Source organism: Cyprinodon variegatus, unplaced genomic scaffold, assembly GCF_000732505.1.
Source record: "Cyprinodon variegatus isolate N-32 unplaced genomic scaffold, C_variegatus-1.0 Scaffold166, whole genome shotgun sequence".
Lineage (NCBI taxonomy): Eukaryota > Metazoa > Chordata > Actinopteri > Cyprinodontiformes > Cyprinodontidae > Cyprinodon > Cyprinodon variegatus.
The window spans coordinates 817,468-838,196 of record NW_015150619.1 but is presented as its reverse complement, the minus strand read 5'-3'; the positions used below and the strand labels follow the sequence as shown (position 1 = coordinate 838,196).

General features: G+C 35.5%; 1 protein-coding gene across 2 annotated transcripts; it reads left to right on the top strand.

Moving 5' to 3' along the window:
- Positions 1-1,708: 1,708 nt before the first annotated feature.
- On the top strand, positions 1,709-14,264 carry LOC107086919 (rhotekin-2-like). Of its 2 annotated transcripts, XM_015378202.1 has the most exons (13): positions 1,710-1,900; positions 2,817-3,057; positions 6,337-6,536; positions 6,741-6,787; positions 6,902-6,955; positions 7,039-7,156; positions 7,427-7,627; positions 8,033-8,127; positions 10,273-10,379; positions 10,482-10,613; positions 12,635-12,803; positions 12,979-13,086; positions 13,397-14,264. In XM_015378202.1, exons 2-13 carry the CDS (start codon positions 2,890-2,892, stop codon positions 14,095-14,097), a joined length of 2,100 nt encoding a protein of 699 aa, XP_015233688.1. In that variant the 5' UTR covers positions 1,710-1,900; positions 2,817-2,889; the 3' UTR covers positions 14,098-14,264. The 2 variants fall into 2 exon arrangements, with proteins under 2 accessions (XP_015233689.1, XP_015233688.1); XM_015378203.1 differs by lacking the exon at positions 10,482-10,613 and having other exon boundaries at positions 1,709-1,900.
- The last annotated feature ends 6,465 nt before the right edge of the window (positions 14,265-20,729 follow it).

The window sequence follows — 20,729 nt, the reverse complement described above, 5'->3', positions numbered from 1 at the left end:
TTTTAAAAAAGTAATTGGTAAAGAGGCTACTCAATTACTGAGTAACTGTTGGATTATAACATCTGATTAATACTTAGAAAGGATTCAGTCAGATATGAATATATGCCAATTCTGGTATTCTTGAAAAGTAAATATGTGAAAAATACAAAGAAATAATATAATTACAAAATAGATTTATCCCTGAAGTTGGTTGATAGTTTTATTAGTAGTGGAGGCTGTAATGGATCATGTGGCTCTTTGTCCATGGCAGGGAGCAGAGGGCTTGCTCAGGGAAACTACATGATCAAAGAAAATAGATTTAGTCAAATATAGATTAGGATTTATTGAAAAATGTCTAAAAACACAGAAAAGGTTTCTGTTTTTTGGCCTTTGTGTCAATCTACGAATAAGACAGGATGACAATATGATAGATAAGGAAAACCTGCAGTAAATTGTGTACATTCGGCTGTTGGTAAAATCCCCTTCAGTGTCTCGGTTATGGAAACAAACTTGTGACTCCATTCTTCCTTCTGCACCCCTGGTGTCTTCCTAGAAGGAGTCGCTAGTTGTGCCTTACTTTGATATAAAAGGATTGTCCTAAAGTAGCAATCCATGCTTTCAGACTGTGGAACAGGAGAATCCAGTTCCTCTTTTAAGTAAAGTTACTTTTATCCAAGGTTTTGTAAGATATATTTGTGTTTAAATTGTCAATTTTGTTAAAACAATTATTCATATTAGCAGTTCTTATAATATATTATCTGATACGGAGTCAATAGCTCATCATGGAGCAGGCTTCTCAGCTATAGTGTAATTACATTAAACAGTTCAACAATGCTGCTCAACATAATAATATACTGATTCCAATCAAGGTTTGTTGTTAATTTTTGCCTCTGAGAGAATTACGAGTCATTTTGTTTATCAGAGATGTGTGCAAGCCTTTTAATCTACACCGAAACCAGTCTGGTCTGCCTGAAATGCTGTTTAAGATTATAAAAAGGAATGAAAAACTTGTATGCTGTTAATTAAAAACAATGAAATATTTTATTCTTTAATAACATGCTTAATAAAAGACTATTTTACAACTTTTAAAAGAGTAAATAAAGTATAAAATGCACTTATATTATTAACATTTTAAATCCTTTCAAACGTGAAAAACCTGTGTCTTTGCCAAGGCAGACAAAGTGCTATACAGCATACATTTGTAAAATCCTTTTTTTTTTTAATATGATCATTGTGTTATATTTTTTATGTAGTATATTTAGAAGATTCAAGTAGAATCTATCTAATGCAATGTCATTTTCTACACAAAGCATTTTATCAAGTTAATTTTGGTAACAAAAAAACTCCCCAAATTTTTACAGTATGTATTTTTTTTTATGTTTCTTTAGCTTATTGGACAATAAAAGACATATTTAAATTATGTTACGATGCAGAGGTTGGGTTTTCTGCTATAAAAACTGAATAAAATATGACTAATGAGGTGTGCAGATGGTAGATGACATCACATAGGCTGACTCAGAGGATTAGTGTGAGTGCATCGCTCAACTTTTAAGAACTATCCCGTCTTTTAGTTTGAAACTACCACCGTTTCCTGTTTGGTATTTGCCAAGGCCCAGCTTGATGCAGCACATCAGCAGCAGAAGCGCCTGCGTCTACACTTCCAACCGTGGATGCTTCCAACTCAACCAGAAGCAATGTCCGCCAGAACCGAGTGGGCGGGTTTCCTGGACTCACTGCTCACTTTCAGAAAGCTTTTGTTTCTGCAGCACCACCTTGGCTTCACAGCTGGCAAAATGAGACTATTATGCCTGATTGCAGCATAAAGTGCGGGTCAATTTAACAGGGATGCAGAGGAGTCTAAACCACAAATGAAAAAAGGATTTCTAAAGGACCAACCTTGATGACTTTAAAGACCCAAAAGGTAAGATATACATTAAACATGTTATTCAAATGTGATACCAACTGTAATAATAAATTCTACATTTTATAAAATGCAACAATATTAAAATTATATTGTATTTTCTTTGGAACCAAATGAATTCTATCTTCTAACAAAAACAAAAACGCTAAAATACGAACAGATACTTCAATTTAGTTTAAAAATGTAAATATAATAATTAATATATATTCAAATATTTTAGTGACATCTGGTTGAATTTCTGTGTATTTAGAATAAAATATCCGAATTGGCCTCTATATCGGTTTTGAAGTTATTAAAATGTATGCCTCACACACTGATGTGATGTCCCATAATACCATAGTTTCTTGAATTGGTTGAAGGTACCAAGTCTTGTGTCTATATTTTATATAATAATATACATATAATAATATTATATATGTATATATATATCTATATATATATATATATATATTTTTTTTTTTTATTTTTTTTTTATTTTTTTTTATTTTTTTTTATTTTATATATACCGGTATACATATACCGGTATATATTTTATTTTGTGTATAAAATTTTTAAAACCCTGTCGTTCTTGTCTGCTGCGCTGACGTAAGGACGTCAGCGTAAGAACGTTCAATTTATGTAAGGGGACGAGCCGTAGTGAACCATAGCACCTTCTCTTTTATGGTTGTGTGATTAGTTATGTAGTTACTTGTCTCAAAATTAATGTGAATTTTAAATAAATTAAGTAAATCAAATTTTTCATTTATTTTAGTTTGCATTTACACCGAGTAAACATTGTCGATATACATAATATACAATATTTTTTTCCAAATTATGTTAACTTTTAGACACCGCGCGGTCTTTTCTAAATTGTATTGGTTGAGCGGTGTGATCTTTCTGTTTTCCAAACTGAATGTTGTTATTATTGATCCGGTAGACGTGTTTAGAGAAATCGAGCGCACCCACGTCCGTTGGAAAGGGACGTTAGAAATCTGAGCCTGAAGGCGTGGATGTGTGTTTTGAGCAGCGAATGGACAGGAAAGATGGAGGACCAGCGGGATGTTCAAACTTCCAAACGACAAGGCAGCTACAAATCTGGATTATCTGCAGGTTCTGCCATGGCTATGGAGATTAAACGAAAGAAAATACGAGAAAGCCCTCTGCTCTTACAGAAAGAGGTATGTTTAAAGAGGCGACGACACGAGATGTGGTTAAATGAAATGACAGTAAATGCCCGAAGCGTTACAAAGTGAAATAAGTAAGGCTAACAAAGTGCAACATACCTAAGAGCAACGTAATTCTCGTTTTTTAATCAGAATGTTTAATTGAAGACAACACTAAACCTCTTTTCGTGTACCCGTTTTCTTCATAGAAGCATTTTCATTCAACAATAGAAACAGAACCTGCCATTTTTGTTTCTGTTCATTTTGGTTCAAACTGGTCAAAACATGAAATGACAAACCTGCAGCTATTTAGAGGGAATACATTTTCTGTTTATAGGACAGATACCTAAAAAGGTGCACATCTTTAGTCCTGATATAGAGGGTAAGCAGTTGTTTGTAGATTAACTTAACATTTTGCTCCATTTATTCACAAACTCCAATCATGTATAGATGATTAGAAATCAAGCAATCTTTGTCTGCCCAAGTTGCTTTTGAATGGGAGACGATGCTCACTGTATGTATCTTATATTGCAGGGTTATTTCCATGCCAGATTGCAAATATCACAATATTTTTTATTAACTATAAATTCAGTTTTTTTTTATTTGAGTGAGCATTTAAGAGGGTTTTTAATGGCTTAAACATCATCATCTTTATTTTAGACCTTAAAGTCATTGATTATCCCAGATTTTGAATAAAATGTTTAATGTTTGCTCTCTTATTGCATGAATGGGCAATAAACCAGATCTATAATAACATGATCTCAATTATTTTGCTCAAAGTCTACAAAAGATGTCTACTTCTGAAAGTAGTTTGACATTTGAATGCTTTATTACGTAGTTTATTAGCAGTTCCTTCATAATGGGGTTGTGTATATTTAACAAGGCACTTCAGAAATTTGCTAAATCCCATTTTTAGCAACTCCTGTGAATCTTGTGCCATTAAAAGTATTGAAGCTAAGTAACCTTTGAATAAAATGTCACTAAATCAAATCTGTGTGCATTTTAAAGATCAAAATTTCCCCAAGCTTTTTCGGGGTTTTTTGAGAAGCTAAAAACAAAAAGAAAACTGGCAAGAGGAAAAGTAGTTTGCACTTGATAAGTCAATTATTGACTTTGTTGTCATATATGTCAATATAATAAAACAAAGGTTGAAGTAGTGACGTGCAAAGCAATTGCTGAATAATATTTTTACCCTATTTTCTGTTGATTGGCTCTGAATGTTCTTTTTTTCCCACGTTTATTTATTCAATTCAATTAAAAATGATTGTATTGAACTCCAATGGGAATTTCAATCTTAAAGTTATGAGGTTGTTCTCAATAGGTTGGTGTTGATGTTAATAGCTGTAAGCAGGAGGGATTTTCTGTAGTGGTCTGATTTGCTACGGGCTGGCAAAGCCTCTGACTAAAGACACTCTGACAAGGATGCTCACTGTTTTCCATAATCTTCTTTACTTTGTGAAAATTTCCTCTTTGTGAAAGAAGAGTTCTTAGAATAGCTCATTGATTGTTTTAGGTCATTTGTCTGATTTTGTTACCACAGTAGATTATAGATTAACTGAATTAATATTTCCCTTTTTTGTGGGAGTTAAAAGAAAAGCATAATTAAAAAAAAAAAGTTATTTAATGCATCTGCTAAATGACATATAAAGGTTACAGACATAAGATTCAATGCAAAGATTGTTGCAAGGTCAATTGATCAATGCTATCAGATCAGTTTTAGTACAACCTTTTTTCAGTCTTTATTAGAGATAGATTGATATATTTTTGGCCGATAGCATTTATTTCTTGCATTGGAATCTGCTGATGCATGCATGCCTTCCCAGTTTGCAGGTTCAGTTCATTCAGCAGCCATGCCTTAAAATCACATGAAGCAATGCATTGCCTCTTCCTCTGTTTTTATTTGATTTGTTAATAAATTTGTATTTGTTGTATAATTTGAGTTTTGTATAAGATTTGCTATCATTTGTGTTATTATTACATGCACATGGAGAAAAAAAAGGCAGAATCGGCTTCATGAGCTCCAAAAACTCGGAAAAATGCTAATCAGGGATTAGTCATTTGTTAAAATAATCACTAGAGATCAACCTTACAAAAAACTAAAACTACCGGTACTATATGTTTCAAAATATATCTTTGTCTATGCGATCATACCATATTAAAGGTCTGATTACCATTGTGACCTGCCTGTTTTGTAATGTGCCTTGAGATGATATATGTTGTAAATCTGTGCCATATAAAGATCAGAAAAAATCTCATTATGTACTTGTTTTCTTATTTAATTTTAATCTATCATGTATTACAGAAACTTCAAGTTATTCTCTTTCATAGTGGATTTTTTTTTAATTCAACAGTTAAATTAAAACGCCATATCCACAAAGGTAGCTCAAACGAGACCCTTGGATCTGCCAAATTCCCAATCAATACATTTAACATTTGCACTAGAGACTGACTGATACAGGTTTTTAAAGGCCGATGCTGAAACGGATTATTTAGACATCAGTTTACCCAATCCCTGAAATGTTGTGCTGATTTTTATGTTTATTTTTTGGGGCCAAATCTTATGTCTGAATATTGTTTTTTTTTCTACCTCCTTACATGACCAAAGTGGCACAAGATAACAAATCTTACACAAGTCTCAATTAACAAAAGAAAGGAAATATTTATCAACCAATACCCCTCATTTGTGTAAACCACATACATTATTTTTTTTCCTTCTGCTGTAAAAACCTGATCAATGCATTCTTTATCAACAGGTTAAAACAGCCAAACATCTGCTGTTATTTTAGGTCTAATCTTGTCAAGGGTTTCAAACTTTTCTTTGTCAGGCCTCTAGTTGTAAATAATATACTTTGTTTAGCAGATAGTAACTCAGCATTAGTTTTTGTGGAACCATTTCCTGTTTGATTTATTATCAGCGAGTTGAATCAAAATTCATTTTCTGTTTCCACACATTTCACAAAACACAGAATACTAAAAGTATAAGAAAAAGTGGGTATAAAAAGTTGATTATTCTTTCCTATTAGATATAAGCTTAAGTTTTATTGTTGGTACTTGAATGGGACTTACCTGTAGCTATCAGTTTTGTGAGATGAGCAAACTATTTAAATAGGCTTGACATATAAAAGTTGACATATATATGTCAACTTTTTTAGAAAGACACCTTCCTGTATGTGACTCATTTAAGTCTTTAAGAAGTTCTAAATGAACATATTATTGGGGAACCTTCTTTTTTACGCCTTGAATTTACCCATGCTGTCTCTGGGTAACATCCTGTTGTTTTTTCTGGCCTTTAAGAATACAAGCATGCAAGAGAAGCTTGCCTTTGAGATGAGAATCCGTGAGGGAGCGTACAAGCTGCTGCTGGCCTGCAGTAAAAGGGAACAAGTTCTCAGCGCTTCTAAGAACCTGCTGACCTGCAGCGCCAGGATCAAGGCTTATCTAGCCCAGCTGCAGCGGGAGAAAGGAGAGCCGGACGCGATAAGAGCAGAGAGAAGGTAAAAAAAAAAAAAGTTTTGTGACACGTGTGAAGATGTATAAAAACACAAGTTGAACATTCTTGTTGCAGATTACTACCAACATTAGGAAAACATTTCTGGGTGGAGTTTGTAAATGGCAAACGTAGATCTGGTTTCTGAAATTAAAATGTTGAGTTGGGAGAACCTTGAATTGAATACTGTTTTTTGAAAACTGCTTCACAGGCTTGGATCTTTTCGTTTACCCTGTACTGGCACCATCGCAATTACTGGTAATACTATTCATATCTATTTAAAAATCATATGCCGCTTGTGAAACTGCATTTTTGCTGATTTTTATTAGTAGTTAGTATCTAATAGTAGATTTTTCCTTTCCTTTATTCTAGGCCTGCGGTTCCCTTTATTGTGGAGGGATTCAGACCATTTTAACAACAGAGGAAGTATGTTCTCCCATTGAATCATATAATGTCCTCTGTTGTGTTTCCTATGCTAACACACGCTGCGGCTCCTTTGTGTTTGCTAGGCTCTCGTCGGGTTGCGGTGTTCTGTCTGATGCAGATTGGCTCTGAAGTTTTTGACACCGACATGGTTGTTGTGGACAGATCCGTCACCGATATCTGCTTTGAGGGAGTCACCATATTGTAAATATATTTTCTATATTCTATTCCTCTATTCATAGCCTCAAAACATAAGCAGTGTGATTTTGCAGGATATTTAGCTGCAGATGAGTATCTTTTTTTTTTTTATAATGTTACAAGATTTTTTTTTTCAGAATTAGACCCCCTTTTTTATGAATTATCAGTCTTATGTAATTTTTCCTGTTCACACTGCTGGTAATTTGTGTGAAATTTCAGCTTTATTTCATTACATACTTCAAATGTTTTCATTAGACTGTTATTATTGTCCTATAGCAAAGATGTAGTTCCTCAATTTGAGCTGAAGGTGGAGCTGTGGAGCTGTTCACTGGAGGAAGAGCTCACCTTGTCCAACACACCAAAGAAACTTGCAAAGAAGCTCCGTAACTCCTTGGGAAAGAGTGCTGGAAAGAAGCTCTGCTCCCTGCTGGACACTCCAGACCCTGATAGCTTCCTGCAGGACAACCCAATACCTTTGTATGTATTTCTTTATTATATAACTAATCCTGCAGCTTGTCTTGGCTTTCTGTCTGCTCTTTGGAACCATTTTGACACTGGGATGCTGTACAAATCTGAGGGGGTTTGTGTGGGATTTTTTCAAAAGACAGCTTCAAATATCCTAATAAGGATTAGATGACTGTGTGTAGTAGTGACTATTTTTAGCTTTCAGATATTAATAGATATTTTTTTTTATATTAGTACTGGGATTTTCCCATATTCTTGTGTAGGTCTGTCTCAAGTTCAAAAGTGCACAAAAGTGTATTTAAGGAAATCAGCTTGGAGAGATAAAGTCTATTCATTCTAAAAAGAAGCCGTTTGAGATTTACAGGATGTTTAAAGCTCTGAACTTTGATCTGTTTATGTGTATCTACCTATAATCAGGGGAGCCAAATACAGCCTGATGGCGTGTACAACACTCGGCCTGCCTGATGCTGATAGCAGCTTTCAGTCTCACTCCCTCATCGTCTACCAAGATGGTAAGAGACAAAGACGCCAACCTTATTTATGGCCTATAGAGAGACAACAATCTCCAGCTCATAAATGTAATCAATACAAAGTTAATGATGCATAATTTATTCATTATGATTATATATGGACAGCTACATTTAAGTCTATTAATGTGTTATTGAGGTTCATTTTGGTTGGTGTTAATGTTGAATTTCAATCCAAATGTAATAAATTTGCACTATAATTTAATAGTTTTAACATTCACAATGCATACAATAAAACCCAATGTATTTTATCAAAACAAAAAAGTTCATAACTCTTCAGAATGGATTCTTCTTTGATGAAAAGTTTCACATCTTCTATGAGACTTTTTCAGTCTATGGAGTTACAGGTAAACTCTGGCTTACCAGTGGATCTACCTTAAGTTTAACAGCGACAGTTGGAAAAAAAGAAAAAACATGTCAAGAAGACTTTTTTTTCCCTAACCTGAATTATTGGGACACAGCAGGAAATGTTGTATGTAATTGTGAAGTGGTATGAAAAAGCTAAGAGGTCTACAAAATCATTTAAAAACTTATTTTTACTGCTAAATAAAATCATTTGCAACATTTGCCTTAAAAAAATAACCAAATCAGTCAAAATTATCAAAGTATAGATTAATACAGGGTGGATTCGGGTTTTCTGTCACAATGTCAGGTGTTTAAAGAGACAAAGTAGCATCAGTAAGACTAAGGAGAAAAGCAGACAGGTCAGTGATACATTTAGCTTCAGGATGAGCACTGTTCCTTCTATTATCTGACTGTAGAACATGACATGGCTGCAAACCTGCCAAAACGTATCTGTCTATCAAAACTTACAGGCCAGAATTTGGTAGCATTTACAAGTAATGTAATACAGACAGTTGACAAGGAGAATCCTATAAGAAATCCTTCATGCAGTTTTCCATGCATGGAATAAGGCGCTCAGCTCAGTTGAGAACAAAATTAAATTTTTGTTGCCTTGCAGTCAAAAAAAAGCCTAATCTTTTGGAAAGAGAATACTTTATGTTGCCTTAAACAGAAACCAGTCAGGATGTTTTGCACGGAGAAGCAGGTTGGCAGCATTATGCTGTGGGAATGCTTCAGCAGATACAAAGCAGTTAGTCAGAGTTAGTCAGAGTTGATGGGATAGGCAGCAAAAGAAGCAGAGATGCACCTTCTAGCTGGACACTAACCCTAGATATGCAGCCAGGGTGAGAATGAAAGGGTTCAGTTCAAAGCGTATTCAAGTGTTAAAATGACCCAGTCAAAGTCCAGATGGACCGAAATCAGACAGATCTCCTTCCAGTTTGACTGAGTTGGCAAAAAAAAAAAGAAGCTAAATGTTCAATCTGCAGATTTTGCAAAGCTGGTACAGAAAAACATTTCAGCTGCTGGCGTTAGCTTTATTAAATACTAAATACAAATGCAGACGAGACATCAAAGTTTATTTTAGCAAAACCTTCCAAAGTCTTTACTTCCACTTAACGGTTAACACAGGAGTTGTGCATAAACAGCCACATTACATTCTGAAAATATTCTTTGAAGTAGGGCTGTATCTAAAGATTATTTTGCTAATTGATTAATCTGTCGATTATTTTTTTTTTTACAATCAATCGATTAATGATCGGATTGCAATTGGTTCCTTAAAGAAGAGTTTTTGCTAAATTGAACCAGGTAAAAAATAAGTTTTTCCATTTGAGGAGTTCTGGATAGAGCATATTAACAGAACAATTATTTATTTATTTTTTATCATAAATGCAAAATGTTAACAAATTTTTGTTTTTGTTTACAATTTTGTTACAATTACTGCTTTAAGTGTGTCGCCCTGTCTGCTTAAGGCACCTTTTAGAGTCTCTATACTCCAGTTAACAATTAATCAATTACTAAATTAGTTGACGATTATTCCAATAATAGATTAATCACGATTAATCCGATCTTATTGTTTTAGCCATTGTTTGTAGTACTATAAAATGGGAAAAAGTGCCAAGGAATCTGAAAACCTTTTAAACACCCTGTTGAAGGGATGTTTGAGTAACTGTTAGATTAAATTACACAATAGAAAGAGATGACATAGTTTTTGCCCTCTAGGTAAAAATGTTGAACATTATTTCACTTTAAAATATCTTCTTTTTGTTCTCTTCCTCATCCTAACAGCTGAGTGGTCATCTTGGCTCCCCCTTTACGGCAACCTGTGCTGCCGGCTAGTGGCACAGCCGGCCTGCATGACGCAGAGCATGATGAACGGCTATTTGAGTCAGAAGGTAGACAGCTTCGCTTATTACATCACATAGAATGACTACGTTTTGGTGTGGTTTATGCAATCATCCTTTTTTTTTTTTTTTTGTCCCTCTGTTGATTTTCAGCAAAGTGTGGAGGGAGTAAACCGCTGCTGCAATCTCTACTGTGTGCTGAGCGCCGGCTCTTTGTCCTGTTACTTCACCCCAGAAGAAATCGATGCTAAAGTGCAACCGACTCTTAATGTGCAAATCAATAATGTGAGAGAGGGGAATATAAAACAGATATATAAGCAGAGAAGATACAGAAAAAACGTAGCTTCTCACTTTAGTGTATTAACTTAATAACTCAGTTTTTTTTTTCCTGAATGAATGTTGGTATGAGATACTAGCATTATCTCACTGTATTGAAGTTAGATGCAGCCGCCTGTTCTTTTTTTAAGGTAGAATAATCATAGAGCTTCCAGCTCCAATTAATTTTGAAAACATATTGGTGGCACACATTTAACTTTATTCGTTTAATGGAAACTTTTCTAATCTCCAGATGGTCAAAATTATGTCTACAGGCTCAAATATACCCCTTCCCCACAAAAAATGTGTTAACATTTCTCTTCATATATTAATTAATACACCACATGCTGTATGAATTAATCAATCTTTGTAGAGCACTTTCCATAAAAAAAAAAAAAACACATGTAACTCAAGCTAATTAAACCAAACAAAAAGACAGATAATTAGAAGAATCACAGAGGATGAGGATCTGAGAAAATGTTCTGGAAAAATCTGCTAGACAATAACATCAAGATAAAGAAGTTAAGAAAGCAGTTTTAGAACGGTGATTAAAATAATAGCAAATACATCACACATGAACTAGATATGAATATAAAACTTATTAGAATGTTCAATTAGAAAATATTGAAGCAATAATATGTGATAGGGAACAATTATGGTCTAGCTTAAAGTCTGAAGGAGTTATTTGTTTTTTTAAACTATCCAAGCTCTCAGCTGTGCTCAGGTCCTCGGGAAGGCTGTTTCAAAGGTACCATAAAAGCCAAATTACATCTCACAGTGGGTTGGTCCTTTTTTTGTTCTCTCTGTAGATACATAGATGACTCTTTTGAGGAGACCTGGGAGGTTTGGAGGGCTTGTTTGATTAAAAGCGTAAATAGGTAGTATTAAACAATCGTAACTTTTTAAAATGCTTGTAAAAACTTCTTAAATTGTTCCTGAAAGGCACTTGAGAAATCCTTGCATAACTATGGATTCACCCAGGCATTTATCCTCTTAAGTGTTGAATCTCTTCGAAGTTGTGTTATTTCCTGTTTTAGATTAGTGTTGATACGTGTTTGGAAACATGGTCCTGTTTGAATACCTGCTGGGGCCCAAGTGTTATCCTTCCTCATGTAGATTTGAGGGAAAGTTATTCAACCCATTTTGTGGATTATATCAGTACCACTGAGGGTGAATCTGACCCACAGCATTATACTACCCTCATCATGCTTTCTTTACCATATATCCATAGCTTAGGCCTTGTCCCATTTGATCATACATTTCTTGCTGAGACCCATTCAAGAGCAGTTTTCTTATTTCTCCCTGTCATTCTGGGTTGATGCAACTAGCTCTAGTTTGGGCTGAGACACTGATATTTTCAGTCCATCTTAGGCTTAATCACTGGTGATTCATAGGATTATCTGGAAATCTAAACATGTGTGGGAGACAGGTTGACTCGGGTTGTTGGAGTAGCATAGAAGTTTGTATTAAAACAGGATGGGTATCCCAAGCTCACGTCAGAACTAGTTTTAAAATGGAAACGAGCTGTTATTTAGCCTCTGAAATGACCCTGGCTTTAGTGTTTATAACTTTTATAACAACCTTTATAAACTTTCAATAAAAGTTCAGTTTGTGCCAAAAAATCAACTAATTTAATAAGAATTTGTATTTCTAAGAAGAAAAGTAGCCAGAATTAGGCTAGGAGCTTATTTATAGCTGAAGGATAATTGATCAAGCATTTATTTGAACCTGTATAAATATTTTAATTATCTGTTAAGAGGAAAAATCCACACAAAATTATAATTTTCTTGCACTCAGTTCTTGTGAATAAAAGACCCTAAAGTTGCTAGATGTTGAATTAATCCACAATTGAACCTTTTAAAAGTCCAGATTAATGATATCCCTGCATGTGTTGAGTGTATGTAATCATCTTAGCAGTCTTGTTTCTCACACTGAGATCAGACTTAAATAAAACATTTTTTTCCATCTTATTGCTCTTAATGCTCCTGTAGGAGACCCGGATTTGTGTGCTGGACAAAGAGAGAGGTGGCCGAACATCTAAGAGTTTGTCAATCATCAACCCTTCACCCGAGGGATCTCAGAATGTTGTGTTCACTGCGGACTCCAGGGAGGAGCTGGAGGAATGGGTAGACTCCCTCCACCAGCACCTCTATGACCAGAGTAAGACTTTCTATTTGAGCTTTAAAAGTGAGAGGTAATATTTATCTAATATTGCTAATATGATTAGAGCGTCTGTACCATTAAAGTCTCCTGATACTTGGAGAAAATCTGCTCAGGATGAAAGAGCAGTAACCTTTTATCACCGTCTCTCATGTCCGTCCTTGTTTATGACCAGGCCAGTGGCTTCACTGCTGCGATCGGCTAATGAAAATTGAGGTGGCATCACCACGGAAACCATCACTTTTCCTGGCCAAGCAGGCCGACTCTGTTTACAACGACCTCAGTGAGTATAATAATTTGAATTAGAGTCCAAAGTGATTTAAAGGGAAGCTGATATTTGGCTGCAGCTTTGAAAAAAGTTCTATTTCATTTAAGATAATGTTTTCCCATCACCTCACAAAAAATATTTTTCTTCATTCCAAAAAATGATGCATGCAAATGAAATCCTTTTACATGCAAATGAGAAACCAGGGATGCGTGTCTCTGTGTCCTTTGAGAATTATTTCTTTCACACGTCAGACGTGGGGAGAGAAAGCAGAAATGTTTCATCTGTGAATTTCCTTTGTCGTTGGTTAATTTAATATCTCCCTTAGGTATAAATTCGCCCAGCAAGTTTGAGAGCATCACAGACATAATCCATAGTAAAATAGAAGAGACAGATGGCCGCTTCCTTATTGGGCAGGAGGAGAAGACGGAGGCCCCTAACTGGTCCTCTCTGTTTGATGGGTCCCATTCAGTGGTGGTGGAGAAGAGTTTGTTGTCCCAGAGCAAAACCTCCACCCCCTGTTCAAGCCCAAACCACAACACCAGCTCCACCCCCCTCAGCAATAAGAAGCGGCGGGCTCCGCCCCCTCCCTCTGATGTAAAGCCTTATTCCAACCCTCCCTGTCCACCCAGACCTCCCCTGCCCTCCTCTCTGCGTCACCCACCTCCTCCTCCAAACCAGGAGAAGGAAAACTCCGGCACTTCAATTTCACGTCCAACCATGAGGTCCAAAACGGGCAGACCCTCTCTGGATGCCAAGTTCTCTGCTATCATCCAGCAGCTCCAACGGAACAACGCCGGAGGCGCAGCTGCTTCGAGCCGAAAGAACGCTCCACTGGCCGTCCTGGACATGCACACCCAGGGTCCAACTCAGCTGTCACTACAGCAGCCTGACTGCCAGAACCACAGCCTCCAGATCCCCGAGGATGCAGCCGATCCTGTGTTTGTCAGAGGCTGCAGTGGTACCGGTCCCGTTCCGGCGCCACGCACTAAGCTGAGGAAGTCTTTCAGAGAGAGGATGAACCTCTAAGCTGTGTGATACCAAACTTTTCTGAATCCTTCCAGCCAAACGGTTCCCAAAAACTCACCACCAGCATTAATGTTATTTTCACTTTGGGGTTTGAAATTATTCATTCCAATTTTCAGAAAATGTGATTTATTTTAATTTTTTTTCTTTAAAGGAAGTTTGGGTGCATAACTTTAAGCTTTAAGCTTTAAGTTTTCTTTAAGCATACAGAGCAAATTACATATAGAGACACCTCGGCTAGTATTCGACTAAATATTCTGAACATGTTGCAGAGAAACGCCACAGTGTCTGTTGTCATTAACAAGGGTCCCGCTTCTAAAAAGTGTTCTTATCATAGATCCGGTACTTGTGAAAAGGCGGTAGTTTAGGATAATTGTCCCGTTGGAACTGTTAGTGTTTGTAGGTTAAAAAGCCTTACATGAAGTCATCCAACATTCTTCCTGGTCATAAATGTAAACCTTAACCAACCCAGGATGTGAAATTTGGTCAGTATCCTCTCAAGTATTCAGTTCAAACCGTGCCTCTAAAGCATATTCTAGATTTAGTTATTCTAGCTGATTGGTTGGTTGATGGGTTGTTCATGAACATTCTCCAATTCCTTTTCTTCAAAGGTTTACGGTTTAAAATAAGAGGGTTTTAATTTGTTGCTAGATAATAATTTTTTGAAGTGTGGAGATAAGCCATCAGACCAAGAAATCCCCCAAAAAACTGTCACGCATGGAAGCATCATGCTGAGGGGTCTATACGGCTGTTGGAGGTAGTAATGCATTAAATGTGGTAGACTAAAAATTTGGAGAAAAAAGACAAATAAGCAAACTTTGGCTTTAGAATGGAGCACACTTACTATTTGCTCTTCAGCAAGAATTGTGCCACAAGCTTGTTGACAACAAGAAAAACTTGCTGTCTGAGGCAACCTTTTACCAATTATAGATTCATACATGTTGATATTTGAATGTTTATTTTTTTATTATCAATAAACCTTCATCTAGAATGGTTCAAGTTTTTCATTAAAGGGTTAAATATCCTATTAAATTATGGTCATGATAACTTGTAGGTAGAAACATTTGATTCAGTGTGTGTGCGCTTCTCTTTAGCACAAATAACGGATACAACCACTTTATATGATTAACGTAACATTAATGAAATCAGAAATGTTGTCTCCATATGTGTGCCCACCAGGTATAAACTGTTTAACGGTTTGAGGCAGATTATCTTGAATGTTGTGTTTTATTGTAAACTGTCAAGAATTACTACATTCATATTCATGAAACATTTAAAAACCTGCATCTTGGGTTATATAAAGTACACAACGATTAACAGGTAATGTAGGATTTTAGGAATAAAATCTAAAAAAATAGGATGCTTAAAGGGTAGAGATGCTCTGCTAGGAGGGTGGATTTTTTTTTAGACAGTCAGAGCGCTACCTGGGGGTGGACGTCTTTATTAATGGGGGCAAACTGCAATGTAGCAGCTATCAGTGAATTTACAATGTTTAGAAAAATTTTAGAAAATGAGTTTTAGAAGACTTTAAAAGGAAAACTACCCCACTTTTATGAAATGTTGGCATGTTTGCGATTTATCAATGTTTCTGGTTGCAAAGAAAGTAAGAAAAGTTTGTTTTGGTTTTATTTTTATATGTTGAGGTCTCATACTGTCATGGAGCCTGCTGGATTTGCGGATGTACTCAGATTAGTTTTTATCTCTGAGGTGGGATAAGATTACGTAAGGAAGTGTAAGTTGGCGGTTTTTATTTATTGCTGCTAACGGTTCTAATAAAAAATACTCAATATATTTAGCTCTGTAATCACTTTATATCTAAAGAAATGGTAAAACTTTGATTAGCAGCCTCTCCTGTTGCAAACAGGGATGGGAATTAATGTTAATTAATTCCTAACCTATAAGTAATTGGGAAAAAGCTCAAGATTTAAATAAAAATGCTGTGAATAATTGTTCCTACTGGAGCTGGGTAAAATCTATTAGTAGGGTAAAAGGTTTACAAAACATATTGCATCTCTAATAAGGTGCCTCTGAGTGATTAAAAACATCAATATAAAAACATCAATATAAAAACATTTTCAATTTTTCAAGCTACTACAATTTTCAGGAATTGGGTCACAGATAACCAGTTCATACTCCAATGTCGGTGCTGCACAGACAAATCTGCTGCTTTTCTTCAATAACATTCTTTTTATTTGCTTAACCCTGATGTGAGAAGACACTTCGGTCCAACAAAAAAAGAAAAGCTTGTTTCTTTGATTCAGATCTATAATAGGAACTAAAATGGAAAAAAAAAAGAAAAAAAAGATACAGTTGAGTTGACTTAAATTGAAGTTTGTCTGTTTGGGTAACAGCAGACAAGCCTCTGCTTTTGGGGCCATCGACATGTTCTACTTAACTGTGACGACTTTATGACCACTGTAGCTCATTTTAAAGAAAAGCAATTGCGAGCAGTAATGTGGCTTCTCTGTTCCCCCTTGAGGTCTTTAATAGAGTAACCTTGTTTTTTAGTGGCTGCACAGTACGTCTAACAATATAACACAGCAGCCAATAAATGCTCTGAACATAATTGAATGAATGGACCTTTTGAGTGGCCTGAATAATGAATGTCCTTGTGTGCTTGTTTTGAACATACCCAGTACTGAGAGCCCCCTAAATATTTCAGCCACTTAATGGCATTGTACTGAAGAATGGTTATCGTAATTAACCACAGAGTACAAAACATTGCTTTTCCTAAAATAACCTGAAGAGATGAGGGAGCTAGGGGAGAGGGACAGTAACTGTCTGTGTTGTTCTGCAGATTTGCTTAAAATGATACAGAAAGGTTAAAGGTTTGGGAGAGAAAAGGGAATGTATGCCAGATGTGTTTATGCTTGCTGGGAATTATTTGGCTTCTCTACCGTACGTTCTTGGAAATCTTAACTTCCATCATATTAAAGAGTTTGTCCATTTGCACAAAAGAAAACTGGAAAAGTCCTGTTTTAGCTCAATAATGGGTGATTTAGGCATAGAGTAGCACAGCTAACTAAAGGAAACATATTTAATTGACTGCAATAATAAAAACAGATGTTTGTAGTTTTTATGACTGAAATGTTTTTTTTATAGTTGTCTTTTTTATTTAGTACCAGTTTATAGTTCTTTAATCTAGCCTCTGTAATGTATAAGTTGAATGCAATATGAAATTGTCACTTTTTTTTTTTTTTTTTACTCTTTTCTATCTAACTGTGCTGTTTTTGTTTTTTAAATCACTGCTGATCTGCAATAAAATGACCTAGATTCCACCACGCTGAGGCTGCTTCATTTTTGCTGAGCTCTGGAAGTGTAACAGAATATTTCTCATGTTAAAAGTTTACCAGAGGGTGGCAATAAAAGTCAGAGCACGGCTTTTATTGCACCCCGATTCACACGCCAGAGATACTACATGCACTGGCGCATTTCTTCAATGCAGCAAAAGCTGAAGAGCCTGCTTTGGCTCTGAGCCCAGAAATGGCCTGTTGTGAAGATTAAAGCCAGTGGAATCTCAGACAGATGATAGTTTAACTATATTAAAATACCATTCACATATTTACTAAGAGAGAAAGATACTGTGGTGTTTCAAAGCAGTTTGTAAAATATTGCATTTTAATATGCTCTGCATAATATTATTGCATTTGTTTATTAAGAGCTGGACTACCTTATTCAGGCACACATACTTTAATCTAAATCTCTCCACTGTAGCTCTGGCTTCTTGTTTAGGGTTTTTAGCCTGCAGGAAGATGAGCCTCAACATCAAGTCTTTTTGGTCCTCTAACAGGTTATCATTCAGGTTTGAACTCCTTTTAATTTCAATGAACAACTTGTTCCTCTGGTGAAGTGAAAAGGGGTTTAAAATAAGTTAAAGTGCACATTATAAGTACATTTAGTTTTACAGCATTGTACTTTTGACTTTCTCTTGAGTAAGTTGTGTCATACGTTTCATTTCAAAGCAATGAATTAAGCTGCCATGTCAGACATTTAAAATTTGGGATGTGGTTCGATATATTTTTTTGTTAGCTTTTCCACTATGTTCTCTGTAAAAACAAAATCTTGAGGCCAGGAACAGAATTTTTTTTTTTCCGATTATTTGAGTGGGATATTTTGAGAGAATCAGTCACTGGGCAGAATGGAACACACATCACACTGATTTTATTTTTTTAAAATGCGTGATTCAATGTTAAAACTATTTACCTTCGATCCACTGCCCAGTTTTTTTTTCGTTTCTACTTTCTGTCAACCCTCACAAACGATTCCAACCAATATGCATAAACATGCGGTTGTATTTTTACTTAAATATGTCTGTGTGCGGGTAAGAAACCCATGAAACATGTACTGATAGTAAAATATTTTAATTAAATATACAGGAGGTCATATCATACAAAATGTCTTTATTTTCTGTTTTGCTGCCAGCTGGATGATTGTTAAACAGATGGCTATGGTATCAAAAACAGTTTCAGGATGCACAACATAAAAAAAAAAAAAAAAGAAATTAGGACAACAAATAAAAAAAAAACAAAGCGTATCCTAAATCTTTATTCGTAGTGTTTGAGGCTAACATAAAACAGCAAAAAAAAAAGACATCTATCTTGTGTAACCAACTTTTATACTGTTCTTTTTTTAACTATTTACAGATTATAACAGTTTATATGATGACAATCACACAGTGCTATCCACAGTGCTATTTACACAGATAAGACAAAGAGAGAAGATTTGTTCCCCCGCGTGAATGTTCTGTACAGGAGCCAGCATACCTACACAGCATAGTACAGTACTAAAATCAGCAATGAATGTCTTTAAGTGTTCAGTAAAATCAGAGACGTTTACAGCTTTTTCTTTTTTTTTTTTGTTGTTTGTTAAAACAAGAGAAATGTTTTCAATGTATTTCAGCCGTCCTGCAATTATAGTGGTTGTAAAAAGCCAGCGCAGGTGTTTGCACCCGCGGGGTTGTGGAGCATCCGGTAGGCATACTTTATGGTATCTGGTATCTTTTTCTTCACTGCTAGAGAACTCGCCTTCCAGATGACAGATCCTATGGGTCTATAAGCTGTCTCTGAATCTGGGTGAGCAGATTTGTTAAAGCACAAAAAATAAAATCTAAAATTGGTCTATAGTTTCCTTAAATTTTAAATCTTACCCTTTAAGTATGTCTGGTATCTCAAAATGTGCCATTTTTGATTATGTCTGCATACTGCATTTGATACAAGAGTGACAGTAATGTTGACATTCCTACCCTGCTACAGGATATATTCCTTAATGAGCATAGTGCTAACTCTAAACCAAGACTGTGAAAGGCACAGATATTTGCAAAGCAGTAATATCCTAAGTGACAACATTCCTATCAAATCATATATTAAAAGAGTCTGTTTGTCAAAAAAAATGAAGCGATTTAAGTTAGGAACAAAGAAAAATTTGAAATGCAGATTTTTTTTCTTTTCTTTGTGGCGAGCATTCCGCAGCAGACGGCTGCTTCATTATGCCGTTCCTGCAGACGCAAAACAAGCTGCAACAGTCACAGAAATGTCCCCAGGTCATATCACTTTCAGCTCAGGAGGTAAAAGTTATACCAGCCAAAGACAAAACATCCTGGATTTGCAAACAGATCGAAAGCAATGAAAGAAAGATGTTTAAAAAAACAAAACAAAACAACAACAATGAACCTGAACTTTGAAAAGAGAGACTCTACAGTACATCTGTTACACACAGCACCTCTCTGAATGTGGTTGTGATGAAACTGTTCGTGTTAAGCAGCACCACAGCGGGTGTTAACATTTATCCCAATCAGTCCACTCCAGCTGGATTTACTGCGGCACAAACATGGAACAGAGTTCAGCATGGAGACATGTAAACACACACAACAGCACTGGCTGCCTGAAGAGAGAAAAACAAATGATTCAGCTGTTGTATTTTCTTTGCAATTAGGCATGGGTTGGTTACTAGTTTGAAGAAGTTATGGTTTCTAACAGCAAACATTTTAACTTGTCACACTGCTTCTACAGTTAGAGGTCTCTTTAATGAATTGCCAGTCTTCTCTGACTTTTTTTGGGGGGCAACTGCTTTAAAAAGCTTTAAACCACCTCTGAAAGTAGCATTATTACATGTCTGACAGTCACTCTACCTAATGAGACACTGATTAGTTGACCACATGTACACAATGGTTAGGTGAAAGAGAATATGCCAAAATATATATAAGCAATGATCGAAAATATTGTTCTTTTTAAATTAATAACTGATTTCTGAACTCTTTCCAAGCCAAAGCAATATATTTTGGAGCTAAATTTGGATGTTTTCTAGTACCTAATTTAGGTTACTTTAGGAAATTCGAAATTTTTTATTTATTAACTGATTTGGAACTCAGGAGAAGAAATACAAAATCAGTGGATTATTTAAAAAAAACAAACATCTGAACTACTTCCCTTAATTGCAAAGTTAGGGAAGTGATGTGGTAAGTTTTTATTAATTAACACAGTTCTGTCCCTCCTTCACTTAATGCTTCACACTGCTGGTTAGATGGATGAAAGAAGGTTGCTACATGCTGAATTAAAGCTACAATGTGTAATAATTACAGGGATATACAGTCAGAAATGTAATATATTATACATAACTATGTTATTTATCATCATCTA